At 39.1% G+C, this 25,003-nt stretch overlaps 1 protein-coding gene across 4 annotated transcripts in view; it reads left to right on the top strand.

Moving 5' to 3' along the window:
* braf (B-Raf proto-oncogene, serine/threonine kinase) overlaps positions 1–25,003 on the top strand; it is a 125,514-nt gene that overhangs the window by 76,982 nt on the left and 23,529 nt on the right. For all 4 annotated transcript variants that reach the window (XM_063058298.1, XM_063058299.1, XM_063058300.1 and 1 more), the window contains 4 exons: positions 7,637–7,721; positions 10,793–10,969; positions 11,484–11,530; positions 16,092–16,210. In XM_063058298.1, coding sequence (XP_062914368.1) covers positions 7,637–7,721; positions 10,793–10,969; positions 11,484–11,530; positions 16,092–16,210 — 428 coding nt within the window. The remainder of the gene's footprint in view (positions 1–7,636; positions 7,722–10,792; positions 10,970–11,483; positions 11,531–16,091; positions 16,211–25,003) is intronic.

The raw sequence follows: 25,003 nt of genomic DNA on the forward strand, positions 1-25,003 counted from the left end.
TGACACAAGGTTGGGGGTGTTGTGGATAGTGTGGAGGGTTGTCAGAGGCTACAGTGGGACATTGATAGAATGCAAAACTGGGCTGAGAAGCGGCAGATGGAGTTCAACCCAGATAAGTGTGAGGTGGTTCATTTTGGTAAGTCAAATATGATGGCAGAATGTAGTATTAATGGTAAGACTCTTGGCAGCGTGGAGGATAAGAGGGATCTTGGGGTCCGAGTCCATAGGACACTCAGAGCTGCTGCGCAGATTGACTCTGTGGTTAAGAAGGCATACAGTGCATTGGCCTTCGTCAATCGTGGGATTGACTTTAAGAGCCGAGAGGTAATGTTACAGCTATATAGGACCCTGGTCAGACCCCACTGGGAGTACTGTGCTCAGTTCTGGTCGCCTCACTACAGGAAGGATGTGGAAACCATAGAAAGAATGCAGAAGAGATTTACAAGGATGTTGCCTGGATTGGGGAGCATGCCTTATGAGAATAGGTTGAGTGAACTTGGCCTTTTCTCCTTGGAGCAATGGAGGATGAGAGGTGACCTGATAGAGGTGTACAAGATAATGAGAGGCATTGATCATGTGGATAGTCAGAGGCTTTTTCCTGGAGCTGAAATGGCTAGCACGAGAGGGCATAGTTTTAAGGTGTGTGGAAGTAGGTACAGAGGAGATGTCAGATTTTTTTAAAATGCAGTGAGTGGTGAGTACGTGGAATGGGTTGCTGGTGACTGTGGTGGAGGCGGACAATAGGGTCTTTTAAGAGACTCCTGGATAGGTACATGGAGCTTAGAAAAATAGAGGGCTATGAGTGATATAAAAGATGTAATATTAAAAGATATTACAGTACAATGCACTACAATAGTTAGAAAGAAACATAGAAACATAGAAAAACCTACAGCACAATACAGGCCCTCCGACCCTAGGTAATTTCTAAGGTAAGGACATGTTTGGCACAGCTTTGTGGGCCGGAGGGCCTGTAGGTTTTTGTATGTTTCTATGTTTCTTTCTAACTATTGTAGTGCATTGTATTGTAATATCTTTTAAAATCCATTGGAATATGTGGCTGTAGTTTTGCCTTCAGTCAGCTGGCATTCTTTTTCTACTAACTTCAGAATGTGTAGCTACAACCTTGTCTCTCTTCAGATAAGCTAGTGTAAAGATTAGCTTTATTTGTCACATGTACGTCAAAATTTACAGTGAAATGTGTCGTTTGTGTCAAACCATATCTGCAGAGATTGTGCTGATCAGCCCACAAGTGTCACTACACTTTTGGCGCCAACATAGCATGCCCACAACTCACTAACCCTAACCTGTACGGGAGCACCCGGAGGAAACCCATGGGGTCACGGGTAGAACGTACAGACTCCTTACAGATTGACAACTAGACGGTAAGCAGATCTTACAGCTGGTGCTGTAAAGATTTGCACCAGCTGTTATGCTACCATGCCCCCTAAGCTCTCGCAACTAACCCTTCAACTGCTCCATACTTTTAGTTTTGTGAGATAAAACAATCTGACCATAAATACAAGAACACCCATCCATCACACCAAGACTACAGTAACAAAACCTAGAATTCTGCAAAATAAAAGCAGAACTTTATCTCACAGTCTTGGTAATGGTGGCACATTTATAACTTTCAACACTTCTTTCTTTCTTTCTTTTTAAATCTTTTTATTAAATTAGTACACAAAAAGTAAACCGTGTAGACACTAATACACTGTTGCAATGTAAATTTGCAAGAGATATTAATACACAAAAAAAAGTTAGTACAAACAGTGCAGTTTAAAATAACTAGGTAATATAATAGTATCACACATAAAAGTTGAATTTCCAGCATCTGCAGAATTCCTGTTGTTTGCGTAATATAATAGTATACTAATTTTCCATACATATCAGTAAAGAGAAGAAAAAACCCCAAAAAAAAGACCCAAAAAAAAAACCCACCGTGCAACTAATCTAAAAAGCAAAGCAAAGCAATGGGCTAACTAGGTAACAAGTAGACTTAAACAACTTAAAACAATCACGTCCTCAAACCCGACCTCCCTTAAAAACAGTTAAAAAAACAAGAAGGGAATGTAAATATGGGCAAAGAGAAAAAAAATTATATTAAATGAAAATGTTGAATAAAAGGTTTCCAGGTCTGTTCAAATTTAACTGAAGTATCATAAAGATTACTTCTGATTTTCTCCAAATTTAAACATTGTATTGTCTGAGAAAACCAAAAGAACGTAGTTGGGGCATTAATCTCCTTCCAATGTTGTAAAATACACCTTTTCGCCATTAAAGTAAGAAATGCAGTCATTCTACGGGCTGAAGGGGAAAGATTACTGGAAATTTTAGGTAATCCAAAGATAGCGGTAATAGGATGGGGAGAAATATCTATATTCAATACCTTTGAAATAATATTAAAAATGTCTTTCCAAAAAGTTTCCAAAGTAGGACGGGACCAAAACTTATGAGTTAAGGAGGCTATCTCCCCATGACATCTGTCATAAAGAGGGTTAATATGAGAATAAAAATGAGCTAATTAATCTTTAGACATATGTGCTCTATGAACAACTTTAAATTGAATTAGGGAATCTTTGGAACAGATAGAGGAAGTATTGACTAGTAGTATAATATTCGCCCAATCATCCGCCGAAATAATAAAGCCCAGTTCCTTTTCCCAATCTGACCTAATCTTATCGAATGGAGCTTTCCTAAGTTTCATGATAGTATTATAAATAATAGCCGTTACACCTTTCTGACATGGGTTGAGGTTAATTATAGTATCTAAAATATATGTAGGAGGTAACGTCGGAAAGGAAGAGAGTATAGTACTTAGGAAATTTCTAACTTGGAGATATCTAAAAAAATGTATTCTTGGTAAGTTATATTTGTTAGATAATTGTTCAAAAGACATAAGGGAGCCATCTAAAAATAAATCCAAAAACCATGATATACCATTGGTCTTCCAAATTTGAAAGGCACGGTCCGTGGAAGAGGGGGGAAAGAATATGTTACCTAAAATAGGAATCGCAAGCCCAAATTGATTAAGATCGAAAAATTTTCGGAATTGAAACCAAATACGTAAGGTATATTTAACTATTGGGTTACAAACCTGTTTGTGGCGTTTCAAATTGAAAGGAAGAGAAGAACCTAAAATGGAGCCAAGTGCATAACCTTGAGCAGATTGTAATTCCAGTACTACCGATTTAGGAATGGATAGTGTATCTTGGTCAAGTAACCAAAATTTCATGTGTCGAATATTAATTGCCCAATAATAAAATCTAAAGTTAGGTAATCCCAAACCTCCATCTCTCTTAGCTTTCTGTAGATGTATTCTACCCAATCTCGGGTTTTTATTTTGCCAAATAAAAGAAGAAATTTTAGAGTCAACTTTGTCAAAAAAGGATTTTGGAACAAAAATCGGTAGTGCCTGAAATACATATAAAAATTTTGGCAGAATAAGCATCTTAACAGCATTAATATGACCAATCAAAGTTAAATAAAGTGGAGACCATTTAAATGAAAGTTGAATAATGTGATCAATTAAGGGTAGGAAATTAGTCTTAAATAAATCCTTATGTTTACAGGTAATTTTAATCCCAAGATATGAAAAATGGTTATTAACCAATTTAAACGGGAGGTTCTGATATAAGGGAACTTGCTTATAAATCGGGAAAAGTTCACTCTTACTGAGATTTAACTTATAACCTGAAAAAAGACTAAATTGTGCTAATAAATCTAAAGCAGCAGGAATAGAATTTTGAGGATTAGAAATATATAGAAGTAAGTCATCAGCATAAAGTGATACTTTATGAGACTTTGAACCACGAGATATGCCAATAATACTTGGAGATTCTCGAATAGCAATTGCAAGAGGTTCTAATGCAATATCAAATAATAAAGGACTAAGAGGACAACCTTGTCTAGTACCTCGAAAAAGAGGGAAAAAAGGTGAATTTAAAGAGTTAGTACGAACTGAGGCCATAGGAGAATGATATAACAATTTGATCCAGGATATAAATTTCGGGCTGAAATTAAACATTTCAAGCACCTTAAATAAGTAAGGCCATTCGACTCTGTCAAAGGCTTTTTCAGCGTCTAAGGAAATGACGCATTCAGGATCATTTTGTGATGGGGTAGAAACAATGTTTAACAGTGTACGAATATTGTAAAAAGAGTAACGACCTTTAATAAAACCCGTTTGGTCTTCCGAAATAATATAAGGAAGTGCTTTTTCTAATCTGTTTGCTAATAATTTAGAAAAAATTTTAGAGTCAATATTTAATAAGGATATTGGTCTATAAGATGCACATTGAGCAGGATCTTTATCTTTCTTTAATATTAAAGAGATCGATGCTTTATAAAAGAATTCAGGAAGTTTACCAAGTTTTAATGAGGCCTCTAGAACCCTGAATAACCAAGGGATTAATGAGGATGCAAAAAATTTATAAAATTCCGCGGTAAACCCATCAGGACCAGGAGCTTTCCCCGGGTTCATAGAAAAAATAACATTCTTAATCTCATCAGTAGTAAAGGAAGAATCTAACATAGAAGATATATCATGTGAAATCTTAGGGAAATCTAGGTTATCTAAAAAGTCATGCATATGTTTAGAGTCTTGTGGAGACTCTGATTGATATAAGGAGGAATAAAAGTCAAAAAAGGATTGATTAATCTCAGCTTGATCAAATATCAGTTGATCTTTTTGATTATAAATCTGATTAATTTGAAATTTGGTATAATTAGACTTCAACTGATTAGCCAACAGTTTACCGACTTTGTCACTATGTATATAAAATTTGCTTCTTGTTTTCATTAATTGATTTGCAATAGAGGACGAAAGTAATAAACTGTGTTCCATTTGAAGTTCAGTTCTTTGTTTATACAACTTCTCAGAGCTGTAGCATATTTCTTATCGATTTCCTTAATCTTGTCCACAATAGCCAGCTCCTCCTTCTTCAACCTCTTCCTCAAAGCAACAGAATACGAGATGATCTGACCACGAATATAAGCTTTAAAAGTATTCCAAAGGGTGTTCATGGATATATCCTCTGTACAGTTGATTGTAAAAAAGAGATCAATCTGTTCATTCATAAAGTTAACAAAATCCGAGTCCTGAAGCAACAGCGAATTAAAACGCCATTGTCTATTATTTTGTGTATTGGCCGATATTTTAATAGAAAGCTTAAGTGGAGCATGATCCGAAATGGATATAGAGTCATATTCACATTTAACCACTGAAGAAATAAGACGAGAGTCAATAAAAAAAATAATCAATTCTTGAATGGGAATGATGAACATGTGAAAAAAAAGAAAAATCTTTTTCCCGAGGATGTAAAAAACGCCAGATGTCCGTCAATCTGGAATCTGAGAGAAATGAATTAATCAAGGTTGCAGATTTATTGGGTAGGGTCCGTAAAGGAGCCGAACGGTCCAATAATAGGGATAAACAAGTATTAAGGTCCCCGCCCCAGATTAGTAAAAACTCATTCAAATTCGGGGACAAATTAAATAATGATTTGTAAAATTCCGGACAGTCCATGTTAGGGGCATAAATGTTAACCAAAACTACCTTTTTATTAAAGAGTAAACCACTAACCAATAGAAATCTACCATTCGGATCAGAAATAATATCATGTTGTACAAAAGTGATTGAGGGATCTATAAAAATAGAAACTCCTCGAATTTTAGCATTGGAATTCGAATGGAAGTGTTGGCCCTTCCAGAACTTAAAAAAATGTAGTCTGTCCCCCCTCCGCACATGGGTCTCTTGTAAAAATAGAATATGTGCTTTAAGTCTCAGAAATACTTTAAAAACTTTTTTCCTTTTAATTGGGTGATTAAGACCATTAGTATTCCAAGAGACAAAATTAATAATAGACTCCATAATCCCTAAAGTCAACCCTCAAATGGAGGAGGATTGATAATAGGTTCGACCCACGAACCCGGAAAGGGAACAGAATAAACGAGAGATAACGGGAAAGAGAACGCGACCAATACTTCGGTAATATAAGTAGCCCAAGAAGAAAGAAAAACTAAAAAGTGAAGCCCCCCCCCACCCCATACCCCCAAAGCTAAATCTAAGATAGACCAGCCAGAAAGAAGCGAGCACTAGAACTACCCCCATGACTTCTGATAGACGCTCACTAAAAAAAAATGTATATATAAAAAGATCAGCTAAAGTTATAAAACAGTAAAGGAATAAAAAAAACACCGATTAAAACGATATAATACAAAGAAAAAACAGGTACATATAAAGAAAACCGTTAACCTACAACAGACCGTATACTTAAACAAGAAAATGAAATATTAGCATAGACTAACCACGAAAACTACAAAAAGTATGTTTGAAAACTACAAAGTTTAAGGCCTCCAGGGATATACGTAAAGTGACGCTGAGGGAATAGCCACCCAGAGTCCCCAGGGAAGAAGAAAGAAATGATGCTGTTAAAAAAAAGTTTGGCAGCCATATTAATTAGACCGAAAAAAAACTTTTCTGCTTTCATATAAAGCAAAAAAAAATTAAACCCAACAGATTAAGTGCCTCCGATCAGACAGAGATAATTTAATAATGCAGTTAAGATGTTGAAGGCAAGAGTTGATCCGGGTAACTCTGGGCTTCCAATAATTAAACAAGAAAATGAAATAATAGCATAGACTAGCCAAGGAAACTACAAAAAGTACGTTTGAAAACTACAAAGTTTAAGGCCTCCAGGAATATACGTAAAATGATACTGAGGGAATAGCCACCCAGAATCCCCAGGGAAAAAGAAAGGAATGACGCAGTTAAAAAAAGTTTGGCAACCATATTAATTAAACCGAAAAAAAACTTTTCTGCCCTCACATAAAACTTCCAACACTTCTAATAATGTTGCAAGAAATATAAAGGAAATTGAGTAAAAAGAATGTTCTAAATTGAACTGAAGAATGGGCTGACTTCCATGGATCAGGGTAGTTCAGGAAAATAATAAATAAGATTTAATCACATCAAACTGACCAGCAATCTGACTCTAAAACCAATATAAGGTGGAGATCTGGCAAGGTCCCTGTTTGTATCATTAACTGTTGATAAGTTCCTCTAAAAGCACATTTGGGATGAATAGCATATGAAAAGGTAAGCTTACAGAGACGCCAAATATTTGAAGCGGTGGTAAAACTCCAGAATATACCTCAGTACTTAAATTATATACCTTGGTATCTTGTTTTAAAATTCAGAGAGATTAGCATAATGTGAATCTGTTAGGATAATGGAATAGTGTCTCTGCCTCACAAACCTTCCAACCAAAGTAAATTGACAGTGATGGAATGCAAAATTAATGACATTAATCCTTCCAGCCTCCATCCTCTCTGGGATGACCATTACGTTCACTTGCCCACTAGATAAAGACTCAGCTACTATGATAACCAGACGGTAAACTGAAAGAAAAACAGCTAGGCTGTTTTTTTCTAGTCTACCTCTACTTTGGTTGTGATAGCCGTTTATTGCCTTTAGGCCTTATTCTGTGGTCTGTGATGCACTATAAATGCTGTGTTAGTCCTGATGAAGGGTGTCAGCCCGAAACGTCAACTGTACCTCTTCCTAGAGATGCTGCCTGGCCTGCTGCGTTCACCAGCAACTTTGATGTCTGTCACTATAAATGCTGTTTGTTTGCAGGTGATGTGGCAGTGAAGATGCTGAATGTTACTGCTCCAACACCTCAACAGCTACAAGCCTTTAAAAATGAAGTAGGAGTTCTCAGGTAAGAGGTTAATCGAACGATTCTGGGAGGAAAAATCTAGGAGTAGATCAGCACACAACTGTTCATGGTTGCTATAATGTATCATCTTAGACATGGGGTCTATGGACCCCTCGGTTAATGGTAGGGATCCATGACATAAAAAAGGGTTGGAAACCTTGTCAGTTGTCATTGGAGATATATGAATGATGTTCTAACATTAACAAGTAGTATGTCATTCCTGTAAGTGTGTGAATGATATGTCATCCTGAAGGTGTATAGATTGTGTGTTGACATTGGTGGTATTCAAATAATTTACAACCTAGATCCTAATTTACAGTCTTGCTCTGTTTGGTCTCATCATAATTTAAAGTATCCTAATTGCCCCCACGTTTCCAAGAAAAACAGCTGCATCATTTATTTTAGCTAAAATGTTCTAGTCTTTCTATTTCTCCCGTGTCTTCAGCACAATCACATCTCTCATTCATGTGCCTTTTAAGGCATGTTCCCTGTTCCTGCTTAGAAAGTTCAATGCATGTATGTTGCTAGGTTCCTCTATTCTTTTGCATTTCTCTATAATTTTTCTCGCAGTCTATTTCCCTGTTTTGTTATACTGGCACAAATGCAGTCCAAACCATTCTTCCTCACTCTCAATCACATGCCCAATTTTTTGTATTATTTCTTTTATCATGACTTCAGTCTAAGTCATTACATTACAGAAAGCAAAGGGCAGAATACCGAGATCAGTAAAATCCTACTGGTAACAATTGTCTGGATGAAGAAACAACCACCAGTCATTATCCTTTTATCCTTTTTCTTCTTGTCACTGAATCGATTTTGATTTCTGTTAGCCACTTGAATTTGTCCTTTTTGGGACAGAGATAGAATGGATACTCTTTCTCCCCCCCCCCCCCCCCATGGCAGGGGAGTCTAGAAGTAGAGGACACAGGTTTAAGGTGAGTGGGAAGTTAGAGGAGATTTGAGTGGTATATTTTTCCCATATAGCGTGGTGAATATTTTAAATGAGCCTCTAGAAGATGTCATGTTGGCAGATGCAATTACAACATTTGAAAGGCAGTTGGACAGCTATTTGGATAGGAAAGAATTGAAGGACTAATGCAGGCAAATGAGATTAGTGTAATAGACATCACAACTGGTATAGACGAGGTGGGCTGAAAGAGCCACTTTTCTAACCTGTATGTCTTTGATTCTCTGTATATGACAGACTTTTACTTTTTTGACCTGCCAACTATTTGCTACCTTGTTAAAACCCATATTAAAACACCACTAGGGCAGTATCACCTACACAGTTTACATTGACTCCTTAAGTTCATGATGTCCATTCTTATTTATACTTTTCTAAACAAAAGTATATCCAGTAATTTGTCCATCTCTGACGTTAAATCAGCCTGAAATTATTCAGTTTGACTCTAAACTGTAAACCATTAGCAGCCATTCAAGCCTCTGGAATTATTGGAGATGTGTAGATGATGCATCATTATGGGCAGTATATGAACAGCATCCCTTCCACTCTTTCTCCACTCCTACCATATGGTTCATCGGGCAGCAATTCCTCCCGTTATGTTCTGAAACCAAACTGCTGGACAACTCGGCAGGTAAAGTAGCATCAATGGTCAAAGCAAAATGATAGGAAATTCAGGCCGGGTCGGGTCCTTGCATAAGAAGCAAGTTTCAGCAGTCTATTTTACTGTGGTAGTCACTATAATCAAACTCCGTCTACCTTTTCTGTAGTATTAATTCGCATACAAACACATGTTTGGCAGCAAAAAAGACTTGGATATGCCCAGTCGAGGACCTTGTTTCCCAAGGCCTAATGCATGCACTAAATACTGTTGAGATTAGATCATTCATATTTGTCAGATATAGATTGACCACCATTCAAAGCAAATCATAAAAATTGTTTTCTTACCATTCTGGCTGTGATATTTGAATATTGATGAGGCCATAATAGGAGTAAAATGGGGCAGATTCTGCATGTACTCTCCATTTAGTGAGTGTATGTTGTAGAAGCAATCATTTTTATTTTATTTAGAGATACAAACAGCGCTGTTTCCTGTGGGGTAGGTTGGAGACTTGGTATCTCCAATCCACTTGGAGGAAGCAGCATGCCAATCAAAAGGATTGAGGCTGAGGTAGCCAAAAAGGATATCAATCATTATGGAATGCAAGCTAATGTAATCTTGATCCAGATGTTCTTTGACAAGATGTCTGTGCAAAATGTGGTTGTATTAATTGTCTATTTGTTTTTTAAACTTTCTATCAAAATTAGATTAGATGTGGGCACAATTCTAATGAAAAACTGAATGCAAGAACATTTAGTATAATGATTACCTCCTTCCCACCACTGTTTCCTTGTATGTCTAGCCCCATTCTGCTGCTACTAGTACAGAGATATCCCTTTAGATGAGGTTCAAAAGCCAAGATTCAAAGGTGTCAAGGATTCATTTTCCTCTTTGCACAGTGGTCTGGAATGCTTGGTACAGAAGTAGGGGTGATTAGCTGGATGGATATCTGAAAGGCTGGGGGAATGGAAATAGCTATATTCCTCTTGCTAGTAGCTAGTACAGACTTGATGTGTCAAATGGCTTCGTTATGCACTGTAATCATTCTGTGGTTTTTGTGATTTGTTCATACTTCCCATCCTCCACTTGCTCCTTTACCCCAACAACACAATTGGTCCATTCCATATCCAAAGTTCTCTTCCCTCCCTATTGTTCCCCAATTCTGCAATTCTGAAATAGTAAAATATGCTCTCAACAATCAATGATTGAATTGGTTTGGCTAAGAAAGAATGGGCTATAAATCCATCCTAAATTTGTTTCAGAGACTACTGTGGAAGATTAGTTATCTGGATGGGAATAAATGCACACTAATTTCTTCTAAGGTGTAAATTGCCAAGATCAACTAGATACTTTTGAACAAGTATCAAGTCCTTCCTTTCACCACAGTTTAATTCAACATCCCTCCGCAACAAAGTCTTTCAAAACCTTTTCTGAGTTCGTCTCAACTCCCAGTATTTAACTTCTAGGCTTTCAAGATGGTAAATTAATCGATTTTTTTTTCTTCTTGTCTAGAAAAACTCGACATGTGAACATCCTTTTATTCATGGGTTACACGACGAGTCCACAGCTTGCCATTGTGACGCAGTGGTGTGAGGGTTCCAGTCTGTACCACCACCTTCACATCATCGAGACCAAGTTTGAGATGATTAAGCTAATCGATATTGCCCGGCAGACTGCACAGGGCATGGAGTAAGTCCAAGGTTTCACCAGTAACCAGAACAACATGTGGTAACCTGTTTGACATCTGAGACACAAAAGAGAAAAACAGGTTACTGCTGGGAATATTGTTGGTTTGCCAGCTGGATGGGTAGAATAGTGAGCCTCCTGTCTCCTCTAGCCTGGTAGATGCCAGCTTCTACCATACCAGCCATTCCTCACCAGAAGGACTTGCACCATTTTTGGCTTGCTGTTCAAGCCTGTAAATGACACATAGCTTCCTTGGGTGCTGCACTCACCGCAGGTAGTGTCTCAATGAGTATCAATGTTGTTACAAAAGGTGGATGCAAACTTTGATAAAGAAATGGATTAATTGTGGTGTATGCCCCAGGATTGTTCAACAAGCCTGTGAATTGACTGGACTGTATCTCCTGAGCAACAATTTAGATTGAAAGCCATATATCCTGCCTGCAGCAGTCTAGTCTCTTATTGAAGTAGTTTACTAATGTTGGATAAATGGAATGCTAATTATTGTTCTTCCTTACAGCTACCTGCATGCAAAATCCATTATCCACAGAGATCTGAAGAGTAATAGTATCCTTTCATAGTTGGAGTAAGAGTATGATGTGACTGGCATTACACCAGCAATATGCAGGACTTCTCCAATGGCTTCTTTGTGAAGGTGATGAATACATTGGCCAAACAGGCCAGCCATGGCTCGTTTTAATGTAATTTCACTAAAAAAAGAAGCAGTTTGCTTTCATGCATCAACTCAACATTAAGATCATAAGATATTGGAGCAGAATTAGGCCCATTTCTCTCTCACATGCCCATCAACTCCCTTCTGATTCTTTTGAAAATGACGTACAATGATTTACAGTGACATTTAGCTTACCCACACATCTTTGGAAGGGAAAACAAATGGTACTCAAACAACACCAAGGTTGAGATTGAATTCCATTCATTGAAGCTGTGAGGCAGCCACACTATTTATTGCACCACCAGGCTCCAAAATGTCCAGTTAAGCCAACCTTTCAACTTATTCTAAGATCAAGCTAATCCTTCCCTCCTATATAGAGCATTGGAGGGCCATCATCCATGCGCTAAGAGTTTCTTTCTTAAATGCCCCTGATTTGCCTGCCTCCTCTTCCTCCACCATCCCTGGCAGGGTGTTCTATGTACTCACCACCTGTGTGTGTATATATGTATGTTTGTGTGTATCTTACCTTTGACATCCCAGCTATACTTTCCTCTAATCCCCTTAAAAATACAGTGCCTATAAGAAGTACTCACCCCCTCCCCTTGGGGAGATTTCGTATTTTATTGTTTTACAACATTGATACACAGTGGATTTAATTTGGTCTTTTAGACACTGATCAACAGAAAAGACTTTTTCATGTCAAAGTGAAAATAAATTTCTACAAATTGGTCTAAATTTAGTGAAATTATTAAACACAAATTGGTTGCATAATTACTCCCCCCCCCGCCCCCAAGTCAATATTTAGTAGATGCACCTTTGGCAGCAATTACAGCTTCGAGTGTGTGTGGTCTGTGTGGATAGGTCTCAATCAGCTTTGCTCATCTATACACTGCAATTTTTCCCCATTCTTCGTTACAAAACTGGTCAAGCTCTGTCAGATTGCATGGGGATCATGAATAAACAGCCCTTTTCAAGTCCAGCTACAAATTCTCGATTGGATTGAGGTCTGGACTCTGACTTAGCTGTTCGAAGACATTAACTTTGTTGTTTTTAAGCCATTCCTGTGTAGCTTTGGCTTTATGCTTGGTGTCTTGCTGGAAAACAAATCTTCTCCCAAGTTGCAGTTCTCTTGCAGACTAAACCTTCACAAGCCTTCCAGGGCCTGCAGCAGTGATGATCCCCACAGCATGATGCAGCCAGCACCATGCTTCATGGTAGGGATGCTGTGTTTTTGATGATGTGCGGTGTTTGGCTTACGCCAAACATAGTGTTTAGTCTGATGGCTAAAAAGCTCAATTTTGCTTTCATCAGACCACATCTGATGATCATCTTCTGGCAAATTCTAGCTGAGATTTCATATGAGTTTTTATCAATAGTGGCTTTCTCTTTGCAACACCCCCATAAAGCTATGATTGGTGAAGTACCCAGGCAACAGTTGTATGCGCAGTCTCTCCCAACTTGGCCACTGAAATTCGTAAAACCTCCAGAGATGTCATAGGTTTCTTGGTGGCCTCCCTCACTAGTTCCCTTCCTAGATAGTCACTCAGTTTTTGAGGACAGCCTGTTCTAGGCAGATTTACAGCGTGGTATATTCTTTCCATTTCTTGATGATTGAATTGTACTCAAGGAATATTCAGTGACTTAAACATTTTTTTTGTATCCATCTCCTGACTTGTACTTTTCAATAACCTTTTCACAGAGTTGCTTGGAGTGTTCTTTTGTCTTCATGGTGTAGTTTTTGCCAGGATACTGACTCACCAGCAGCTGGACCTTCCAGATACAGGTGTATTTTTACTACAATCAATTGAAACACCTTGACTGCACACAGGCGATCTCCATTTAACTAATTATGTGAGTTTTAAAACCACTTGGCGACACCAGTGATGATTTGGTATGTCATATTAAGGGGAGGTTGAATACTTACGCGATTATGTTGTGTTTTATATTTCTAATTAAGCTAGATTACTTTGTGACCTGTTTTCACTTTGATACGAAAGTGTCTTTCTGTTGACCAGTGTCAAAAAAAGCCAAATTAAATCCACTGTGCTTCAACGTTGTAAAACAATAAAGCATGAAAACTTTCAAAAAGGAGGTGAATACTTTTTATAAGCACTGTATTTCCCGCCCCCCGCCCCCCCCCCGATTAGCAATTTCTGCTCTGGGAAAAAAGTCTTTGGCTCTCCACTCGATCTATGTCTCTTATCATCTTGTACACATCTATCAAGTCACCTCTCATTCTCCTTTGATCCAAAGAGAAAAGCCCTAGCTTGCTCAGTCTATCCTCATAAGACATGCTCTCCAATCCAGATAGCATTCCTGTAAATATCTTCTGCAGCCTTTGTAAAGCTTCCTTATCTTTCCTATAAAGAGGCCATGAATGGACATAACCACCTATATTAACAGCGCCATCATCCTTAAGGGATGGTGGGAAGGCATTATATTTAACCAGAAATTTAAGAGGGTTTGGGACAGTAATAGTGTAAATAATAAGAACAGGTCACAGGTCAGCTATTTAATAGTGAGTGACTTACCTCTTGTATACAACTTGCAAGGCAGGAGAAATACCTTTGTTTGCCTGGATAAGAGAAGATCCATTCACATTAACGAAGTTCTAGGCCCTGCAAAACTAAGTACTTTAAATGATTATACACCCTAAGTGTTCATTCTTCCACTCTTCTGTATACTACTTAAACATTCATTCCCTCACTAACGGCAAAATGTAGCTCTATTGTCAGCAAAATCCGTTGCAGCAACTTTTCAATGGCTTCTCCTACCATACCTCCCATCTAAAAGGTGGTAGCACCTCCAAACTGTACTTCTCAATTTGGGAGTGTCGTCACCAACACCTCTTCCAAGGTGCACACCGCCCTCTACTGTTTAAAAAAAAGAATACTGTTCCTTCTTTGTTACTGGGATCAGATTCTGAATCTTTATACCCAGCAGTATTGTGGGAGTATCCTTTTACCATGGCAACTGAAGCAGTGCAAGAATGTCAGCCATGCTGGCGAAGTTGATATTTCAAGTATTAATATAAAAGAAAATCATTTATTACAACTCCACTAGCATATGAACACCAACATTGATAAATATTTTTAAATGTTGTAAGTTTGTCTCTGTGAGATTACACCAAATCTCTCACTTTGTTACCAAAAATGGCTAGTTCTACCTCGGCTGAACCCAGGTTCACTGAGGTCAAGGCATCATGTTGCTCCTTTGCATTGGTCATAAGACTTCAGAGCAGAATTGGGCCATTCAGCCATTAAGTCTGCTCCTCCGTTCCACCATAGCTGACTTATTATCCCTCTCAACCCCATTCTCTTGCCTTCTCCTGTAACCTTTGATGCCCTCACTAATCAAGAACCTATCAACCTCCAGTTGGTGTATAACCTTCTTAGAAAGCCTAGAAGCTTGTACCATTAAAGAAGGCCATTTGAAACTTCAGTCCTGAAAGGCCAATCCTAATTTTGAATGGATAGGAAATGTTTAGAAGTAGGCAAATGAGACAAGCTCAGGAAGACATATTGCTGAGTATGGATCAGTTGGACTGAAGTTCTAGGCCCTGGTTCTGGTCAGTCAAGCATGGGGGATCATTAACCCTTCATTTACTCTCTCAAGCTGTGAAAGAATTTTGCATTTTTCCACATAATCATGTTTCCACGTTGGTTGTTCTTAGTCTTTGTTTGTGTATAGTTTTTCATAAATTCTATTATTTCTTTATTTTCCTGTAAATGAATCTCAAGGTAGTATATGGTAATATATACTGTACATACGTCTAATCTCTGGAGAGTATAGAGTCCTCCCAGTAGACGAATCCCTTCATCCCTGAAATCAATCTTAATTGTATGCCCTCTATTATATCCTACCTTGGGTAGGGTGACCAGAACAATACTCAGTATTTTATTATATCATTCGGGGCCGATGTTGCAGGAAGAACTATTCAAATTCTTTTGAAGTAAAGGCTCACCTATCATTTGCCCTCCTTGCAGTATGTGCAATTAACTTTTTGTGATTTGTGTACAAGGACATCTGGTTGCTTCTGACCACAGCACCTTTCAATCTCTTACTGTTTAAGAATTTTTTCGGTTTTCTGTTAGATGATTGGATTTTTTCCCCACATGAGCATAGAATATTTGTTCATTGACACACACCTTTATGTGGGGAGTAGCTGACTGCTGCATTTCTTACAAATGTATCATATTTGCTTTGAAACTGCTTCAAAATGCTATCTTAAACTCCCTACGTTTATCTAGTCTGTTTTAAATATAGAGAGAAGCATGGATTGCTTAATCCTCTTCTAGAATAGAAAGAAACACATCCTCTGTCTTTTTTGTATGTCGAGTTGCCCGACGCCGGCCCCCTAGGCCTCAGACGACGTAGTGATCTGTGGATTTTCGGGGCTGGAGACTTGTATCATTTCTAGTAGACGTATCCGAGTTCCTTAACTTTAGTTCATAGATATTTTTCTACATGAAGATCTAACAGTCAAGATTGGGGACTTTGGATTGGCAACAGTGAAATCCCGTTGGAGTGGTTCACATCAATTTGAGCAGCTGTCTGGTTCTATTCTTTGGATGGTGAGTGATTAACCTGCGTCTGAAGCTTACTACGAGTGTGAAAAGAGAGAATCACAATATATATTTAAGTTTCCAGTTCAGTCAAATCTAGTTTTAATTAGATTTTGTTTACAACTTGGTTCAAGAGACCATATGCATAATGGCCAAATTTATATGCAATACAAACATGACACAGTTTGTAAGGACGTATTTACTTCTAAACAAGGGTCTTACAGGAGAGCATATAGAACAAGAACAGAATAGCAGTGTATATTCTACATACAATACTTATAAATATATCTCTTTTGAACTACTCTTACGGCAATCTGCAGCATGTAATTTCCCTTTAAGCAATGTACTTCAAATTGACTTAATTTCACGATCTTCAGAAGGGCTCAGCGGACTTAACTCTCATGCAAGTGGGTACGGATTTAAGTGGACAAAATTTCGTTGCCATGGCTGGATGCAAGGAAGAGGTGGGGTGACTCCAGGCCAGACTGAAATGCAGAGGAATGAGACCCCCTATTCCCAGCATCATTAGCAAATAGTTGCTGAAGAACAAGACTGAGGACCTGAGGGCAAGATTGCTGTTTTGGAGGGAAATGATAAATTGTTATTTTCTGTGTTTTACTGAGACACGGCTTACTCCCAGCCTGCCAGATTCGACGATCAGACCTGAAGACTACTTGATGCACAGGATGGACCAGACTGCTGATTTGGAGAAGGATAAAGATGGAGGTGTAAGTTTCATTCGATGCCTTCCCCAACCCCAACCAGAAGCCCGGGATGAACCATGAGATCCGCAGTTGGCTGAGGGCCAGATCAGAGGCATTCAAGTCTGGTGACCAACAAGGTTAGGAGATCCAGGTATGATATCCGGAAAGCCATTTCATGGGTGAAGTGGCAATTCCCGACTAAACTTGAATCAATGAAGGATGATCGTCATTTGTGGCAGAGCTTGGATGCTATCATCTCTTATAAAGTAAAATTGAGCAACATAGGCGACAACAGTACTTCCAGATGAGCTCAATGCCTTCAGTGCTTACTTTGACCATCAAAACATGGAGGAAGTTTCACCAACTCCCACAGCCCCCGATGACCCTGTGACTTCAGTCTTTGAGGCCTACGTGAGAACATCCTTCTGGAGGGTGATTCCACGGAAAGCATCTAGCCCAGATGGGGTACTGGTCAAGTATCTAAGACTTGTGCTGATCAGTTGGCTAGAGTGTTCACTAAAATCTCTAACCTCTCACTTTGGCAGTCTGAGGTACCCACCTGCTTAAAGCAGGCTTCAATTGTACTGGTGCCTATGGATGTGGTAACCAGCCTCAATGACTGTTGTCCAGTAGCACTTACATCCATAGTGATGAAGTGTTTTGAAAGGTTGGTGATGAAACATACAGTGGTGTTAGAAAGCTTGTGAACCCTGTAGAATCAGATCTTCACTGAAGTCCTAAAACTATATAAAGAGAACCCAATTAAATAAATAACACAAAAACATTATACTTGTACATTTATTTATTGAGAAAAATGATCCAATATTATATGTATTTGTTGGGAAAAGTATGTGAACTTTTACTTTCAGTAACTGGTGTGACCAGCACCCCCCCCCCCCGCCCCCACCTGGGTAGAGCAATAACTTCAAACAAATATTTCCGGCGACTGTTGGTAGGCCATTCCTATTTACAAAACTGCTTCAACTTTGAGATGTTGGTGGACTTCCTTGCATGAACTGCTTGTTTCACGTCCTTCTACAAAATTTCTATAGGATTAAGGTCAGGACTTTGACTTGGCCATTCCAAAACATAAATTTTCTTTTTTTTAAATGATTCTGTTGTTGATTTACTCTTGTCTTTCAGATCATTGTCTTGTTACATTATCCAACTTCTATTAAGCTTCAGGTGACGGACTGCTACCCTGACATTCTCCTATAAAATGTCTTGATACAATTTTGAATTCCTTGTTCCTTCAGTAATTGCAAGCTGTCCAAGCCCTGAGGCAGCAAAGCAGCCCCAAGCTATGAAGTTCCTTCCACTGTGATTCACAGTTGAGATGAGGTTTTGGTGTTGGTGTGCAGTGTCCTTTTCCTACAAACATAGCAATGTGAATTCTGCCAATAACTTCAACTTTTGTCTCATCTGTCCACAGAACATTTCCAGAAGCATTGCAGAATATCCAGGTGGTCTTTTGCAAACTTGAGATGTGCAGCAATGCTTTTTTTTTATGGAGAGCAGTTGTTTCTTCCTGATGTCCTTCCATGAACACCATTCTTCTTCAGTGTTTTTCTTATAGTGGATACATGAACAGAAACTTTAGCAAGTTTCTGTTCATGTGTCCACCTTTGGGCTCTTTTTCACCTTCTTCAGCATTGCACTTTGTGCTCTTGGTGTGATCTTTGCAGGATGTCCACTCCTAGGGAGAGTAGCAACAAACTGAAATTCCTCCATTTGTAGACAATCTCTCTTATTGTAGACTGATGAACACACAGGTCTTTAGAAATGCTTTTATAGCCTTTTGCAGCTGGATGCATCTCCACAATTTTTCTAAGGTCCTCTGAAAGTTGTTTTGATTAAGGTATGGCACACATAACCAGATCTTTTTTGAGAAGAGCAGGCTCTGTCAGTAACCTGACTTTGTGTGTCTTTTCTCTAGGGCTGGGCACCTTTTGAACCCACACCTCCAATCTCATCTCATTGATTGGAACACCCGACTCTAAATAGCCTTTGTAGAAGACATTACCCCAGAGGTTCACATACTTTTTCCAACAAGTGCATGTGATATTGGATATTTTTTCTCAATAAATAAATGAACAAGTATAATGTTTTTGGTGTTATTTATTTAATTCAGCTCTCCTGATCTAGTTTTAGTACTTGCGTGAAGATCTGCTCACATTTTAGGTCATATTTATGCAGAAATAGAGAAAATTCAACAAGGTTAACAAACTTTCTAGTACCACTGTATCAACACCTGATGGAGAAGCAACTTGGATCCATTCCAGTTTGTCTACTGGCACAATAGATCCACAGTAGATGCCATTTCATTGGCTCTTCGCTCAACCCTGGAACATCTGGACAGCAAAGATGGATACATCAGGATACTCTTTGTCAACTATGGCTTGGAATTCAATACTATCACCCCCTCAAAACTACTCAATAATGTTGGAGACCTTGGCCTCAATACCCCCTTATGCAACTTGATCCTTGATTTCCTCTCTTGCAGACCCCAGACAGTTCGGATTGGCGACAATATTTCCTCCACAATCTTCAACAGCACACGTGCTCTACAGGGCTATGTGCTTAGCCCCTGCTCTACTTGTTTTACACTTATAACTGTGTGGCTAAGCACAGCTTCAATACCACATTCAAGTTTGCTGACGACACCACTGTCACAGGCCGAATCAAAGATGGTGACAAATCAGCATGTAGGAGGGAGATTGAAAATCTGGCCCAGTGTTGCCACGACAATCTCTTAGTCAATGTCAGCAAGACCAAGGCACTGATTATTGAAATGTTCCCACTATCTATGGATTCACTTTCAAGAACTCTTATCTCATGTGCTTCATAATTATTGCTTATTTATTATTATTTCTTTCTTTTTGTATTTGAACAGTTTGTTGTCATTTGCACACTCATTTGTGCCAGTTGGTGTGGTCTTTCATTGATTCTATTATAGTTATTGGATTTACTGGATATACCTGCAAGAAAATGAACCTCAGGGTTGTATATGGGGATGTATATATCTTTGATAATAAATTTACTTTGAAATGGGTGGATTTCAAAACTCTTTTTGTACAAGGAGTTTTGAAACTGGTATTAGAGATCACAGTATCATTTATGGTATTGTTCAGCATTGCACATGACCTTTGTGGAATTCTGCTCCTGATTTATTCTTGCTTTAATTCAGATGAGTATATTAACTTACTAAAATAAGGAAGAACAAAGAGTGCATGTGTTGATTAATAAAAGTCAGTAAATTACATGATCATTTCTTTTTTTCAGGATCCTTTGTTACTTTAGGGAATTGATAAAAAGTGGGAGAAAAATAATTGCCATTATTCATTGTAATTTAAACTGCTTGAAACCTATGAGGGGTGATTGATAAGTTCGTGGCCTAAGGTAGAAGGAGTCGATTTTAGAAAACCTGGCACATTTATTTTTCAACATAGCCCTCCTACATTTACACACTTAGTCCAGCGGTCGTGGAGCATACAGATCCCTTCTTTGCAGAAGTTAGCGTGTTGGACCTCCAGAAAGTGGTCCACAGCAGGGGTGATTGATAAGTTCGTGACCTAAGGTAGAAGGAGATGAGTTATACAGCTCTCGTTACGTACACAGGCAATTCAACGCTGAGTGATTATGCAGAACGTTTGAAGTTAATAACTCATTTCCTTCTACCTTAGGCTACAAACTTATCAATCACCCCTACTGTGGACCACTTTCTGGAGGTCCAAGGCGCCGACTTCTATAAAGGAGGGATCCATATGCTCCACGACCACTGGACTAAGTGCGTAAATGTAGGAGGGGACTACCTTGAAAAATAAATGTGCTGGCTTTTCTAAAATTGACTCCTCCTACCTTAGGCCATGAACTTATCAATTACCCCTCGTATTTTGCTTTGGGAAGGTCAATTTATTCAAATCCAGATGTTGTAACCTATGGTTCCAGGTAATATCTTTTGTGTACAGGCATGCACTTTAACTAATGTTTGGTCTCTGTAATTTAAAATCACTTCCAAAACAATACACAATCCCTAAAAATAACAGAGAACTGGCCATATCTAAGAAAATAAGACACGACTACAAAAGATTGACAGCATTCAGCTCTGAACCGAGTGGTTACTGGTACCTGAACACAAACAGCAAATATGTATAAAAGATATACATTCAAACAAGCAAACTTTCAAATTGTTTCTGAATCCCCTTTACTTACATGGTATTCCACCCACCCAACCACCATTATCTGTTTAAAAAATTCTGGCAAGGTCACCTTCCCCACCCCACTTGGCCCATGGAGTCTGAATGTAAATGCTTTTGGGTTGTCAGTAAGACTCGGGTACTAGCCAGGATTTCAGAATAATCGTTGCCCACTTGAGGAGAAAGTTCTTAATGATCTTGGGAATGGTTTATTCCAGAGCCCTCTGGAAGCAAATTAATTGACCGTACTCAAGGTTGAAGTGGGCAGGTTTTCTGGTTTATTGGGAGGGATATCAAAGGTGGTAGGATTAGGAAAGAGAAATAGAGCCGAGGTACGATCAGAAAAACGTAGACCAGGGGACAGGCTCAAGACGACCTGTAGCCAGTTCCTACTCCTGTTTCTTTTGTGCTTGTGTTTTATCTGTCAAGCTCTTACTATTGTCAGGATTTTTTTCACAGAATTGTTGGCAAGTTAAAATCTTCCACTTCCAAACCTAGACAACAGTGAAACCCTGCTGGTTGTTTGAAACACTTTGCACTTCAAGGTTCAACATGGCACTTGGAAAAGTGAGAAAGGGAAGGGCTATCCCTTTGCAGTTCAAACTATGAACAGTGAAAATGCCTTGCAAGTAGCAAGCTACCTTGAGAGTACTGAGATAGGCAAGCAGTTCTCAAAGCTCCTTGGTCTATAACCAGGGCTTTTCAAGTAGAATTGGGTCATTGTGGCCTAGCATGTGATCTGATCGGGACGTAGGATGAGCAGGAGAAGAGCGCATATAATCATGAGTTGAGACCTTCTGCATTTTATGCAGAGCGTGAGAAAATTCTCTGGTTGCTGTACTGAAGTAAATCCACATTTTCAGGATGGTCTCATGAGGAAATCATTTTGCTTTATCTCACCAAAGAAGTAATCAGAATATGCCCCATTGCTTTCCTATTTTTTTTTAAATTTAGAAGTGAACAGCTAATTCATGTCAGGAGTCTTTTTGTGCTTTCATTTTTCTTCAGCATCCTGAAAGAATTTTCTAATAAGCTGAGATTTATACCAGTGTTTGGGTGGTGGAGACATTTTAACAGGTAATCAGATTTGGGAACATTGATTACAAAATTTTAAATGATAATTTAAGTACTCTTGTAACATTGGCCAGTGCTAATCAGATTGTCCCAGACTTGTTCTTCGTTCTATCCTAGATGATGACAGGCTTAGGAAAGGAGTAAATAATTAGGCAGCAGGTTCTGGTATCAATTATGATGTAACAATTCCATCTATAAAGTTCAGCTTAAGGAACAGTACCTGATTCTTCCACAATTAATCTTCAATGAGGTATCAGAATGCTGATACCTCTTAGGCTACTGACCTTCAAAGAATGAAAGGATTGGACTAGATTTAAGGTGATTTCAATGTGCATGGTTCTCCTATGCTAAGACTCAAAATTTCCAGGGCAAATCCAGAGCAGAGAATCGAGAGGCATTACCAATGTGATAATGAGCTGGAACTCCATACATTTTTTCATTCCCTGGTGAGGCAGAGCCTGTCTAGTAATGGTCTTCATCATCTCATTCTTCAGACTAAATTGTCTACAAGCTTGGAGTAAATATCTTGGAGTGGGGTGGGTGGTGGACACCAGAGACAGGAAGAGTAAATAAGTTGTAGTGCAAGTTGATAGGGTTGTTTTTAAAAAAAACATATGTTGTGTTAGCTTTCATTACTTGGAGAATTGAGTTCAAGAGTCGTGAGACAATGTTGCACCTCTATAAAACTCTGGTTAGACCATACTTATGTGTTTGGTTCTGGTCCACTCATTGTAGGAAGGATGTGGAAGCTTTAGAGAGGGTGCAGAAGAGATTTACCAGGATGCTGCCTTGATTGGAGAGCATGTCTTATGCAGAAAGGTTGGCTGAGCTAGGGCTTTTCTCTTTGGAGCAAAGGAGGATGAGAGGTGCTTTGATAGAGGTATACAAGATAAGAGGCATAGATTGGGTTGGCAGCCAACATCTATCTTTCTAAGGCAAAAATGGCAAATACAACAGGGCATAACGTTAAGGTGTTTGGAGGAAAGTATAGGGGGATACCAGAGGTAGTTTTTTAACACATAGTGAAATACGCTACCAAGGGTGGTGGTAGGAGCACCACATTTAGATGAGGACACGCAGTCCTCTTTTATTGTCATTTAGTAATGCATGCATTAAGAAATGATACAATATTCCTCCGGTGTGATATCACAAAACACAGGACGGACCAAGACTGAAAAAACTAACAAAACCACATAATTATGACATATAGTTACAACAGTGCAACAATACCATGACTTGATGAAGAACAGGCCATGGCACAGTAAAAAAGTTCAAAGTCTCTCGAATGTCCCACATCTCACGCGGACGGGAGAAGGAAGAAAAACTCTCCCTGCCATGCCCAACCACAGTCCGACTCTGAGTCGTCCGAAAACTTTGAGCTTCTGATCAGCCCTCCGACACCGAGTACCGAGCACCATCTCTATCCGAACGCTTCGACCTCAGTCTCGGTCGCCAGCAGCAGGCAAAGCCGGGGATTTTGAGGCCTTCCCTCTGGAAGATTCTCAATTACGCAGTAACAACGGTAGCGAACTGGCGTTTCAGAAATTTCTCCAGATGTTCCTCTGTGCTTTCACGTCTGTCTCCATCAAATCAGAATTGTCCATGGCCCCTATTTAGCGGATACAATATCATTTTCACTGGAGAGCTGCGTGCGCGCGGCGCGCTATCGCCTCCTCCAGCCGTGGCACATGGATGTAAAAAAAAATGGATGGTATATAGGAGGGAAGGGTCAGATTGATCTTGGAATAGGTTAAAGGGCCACCACAACTTCAAAGGGCCTATACTGTGCTGTTATGTTCTAATATAGAAAATGGCAAAGATACTCAGTAGATCAGACAGCATATATGGAAGGAGAAACAACTGCTTAAGTTTCCTCTCACTGCTCCCCCTTTGATCTCTACTGTTTAAGGTCAGTAACTTTTCATCAGTATATTATTTGTCAGAGTACAGCCATGTCCTTGGCGACTAATCGCGATTTTCCTTTTGCATTCCCAACAAGGTGAAAATCAAACCTAGTATGAGGAGCTGTGAGGCTGCAGAACTGACAATCCACAGCAGTGCCACATAAATATTAGTTGTCTCAGTTTAAATTAATGTTTCAATTGAAGGTTTGCTTACGAGGGGTGATTGATAAGTTCGTGGCCTAAGGTAGACGGAGTCAATTTTAGAAAACCAAGCACATTTATTTTTCAACATAGGCCCCTCCTACATGTACACACTTAGTCCAGCGGTCATGGAGCATACGGATCCCTTCTTTGTTGAAGTGGTCCACAGCAGGGATGATTGATAAGTTCATGGCCTAAGGTAGAAGGAGATGAGTTATTAACTTCAAACTTTCTGCGTTATCACTCAAAGAGTGCCATCACTGAGACCTGGCTAAAGGATGCATGTCTCTGGGAGCTGAACGTCCAAGGATACACGGTGTATCGGAAGGATAGGAAGGTAGGCAGAGGGGGAGGCGTGGCTTTATTGGTAAGAAATGATATTAAATCATTAGAAAGAGGTGATATAGGATTGGAAGGTGCAGAATCTTTATGGGTTGAGCTAAGGAATAGCAGGGGTAAAAGGACCCTGATGGCAGTTATTTATAGGCCTCCAAACAGCTGCAGGGATGTGGACTACAAATTACAACTGGAAATAGAAAAGGCTTGTCAGAAGGACAGTGTTATGATAATTGTGGAGGATTTTAACATGCGAGTAGATTGGAAAAATCAGGTCGGCACTGGATCTCGAGAGAGAATTTGTAGAATGTCTGCGAGATGGCTTTTTAGAACAGCTTGTTGTTGAGCCCACTAGGGGATCGGCTGTACTGGATTGGGTATTGTGTA

Source organism: Mobula hypostoma, chromosome 9, assembly GCF_963921235.1.
Source record: "Mobula hypostoma chromosome 9, sMobHyp1.1, whole genome shotgun sequence".
Classification (NCBI taxonomy): Eukaryota; Metazoa; Chordata; class Chondrichthyes; order Myliobatiformes; family Myliobatidae; genus Mobula; species Mobula hypostoma.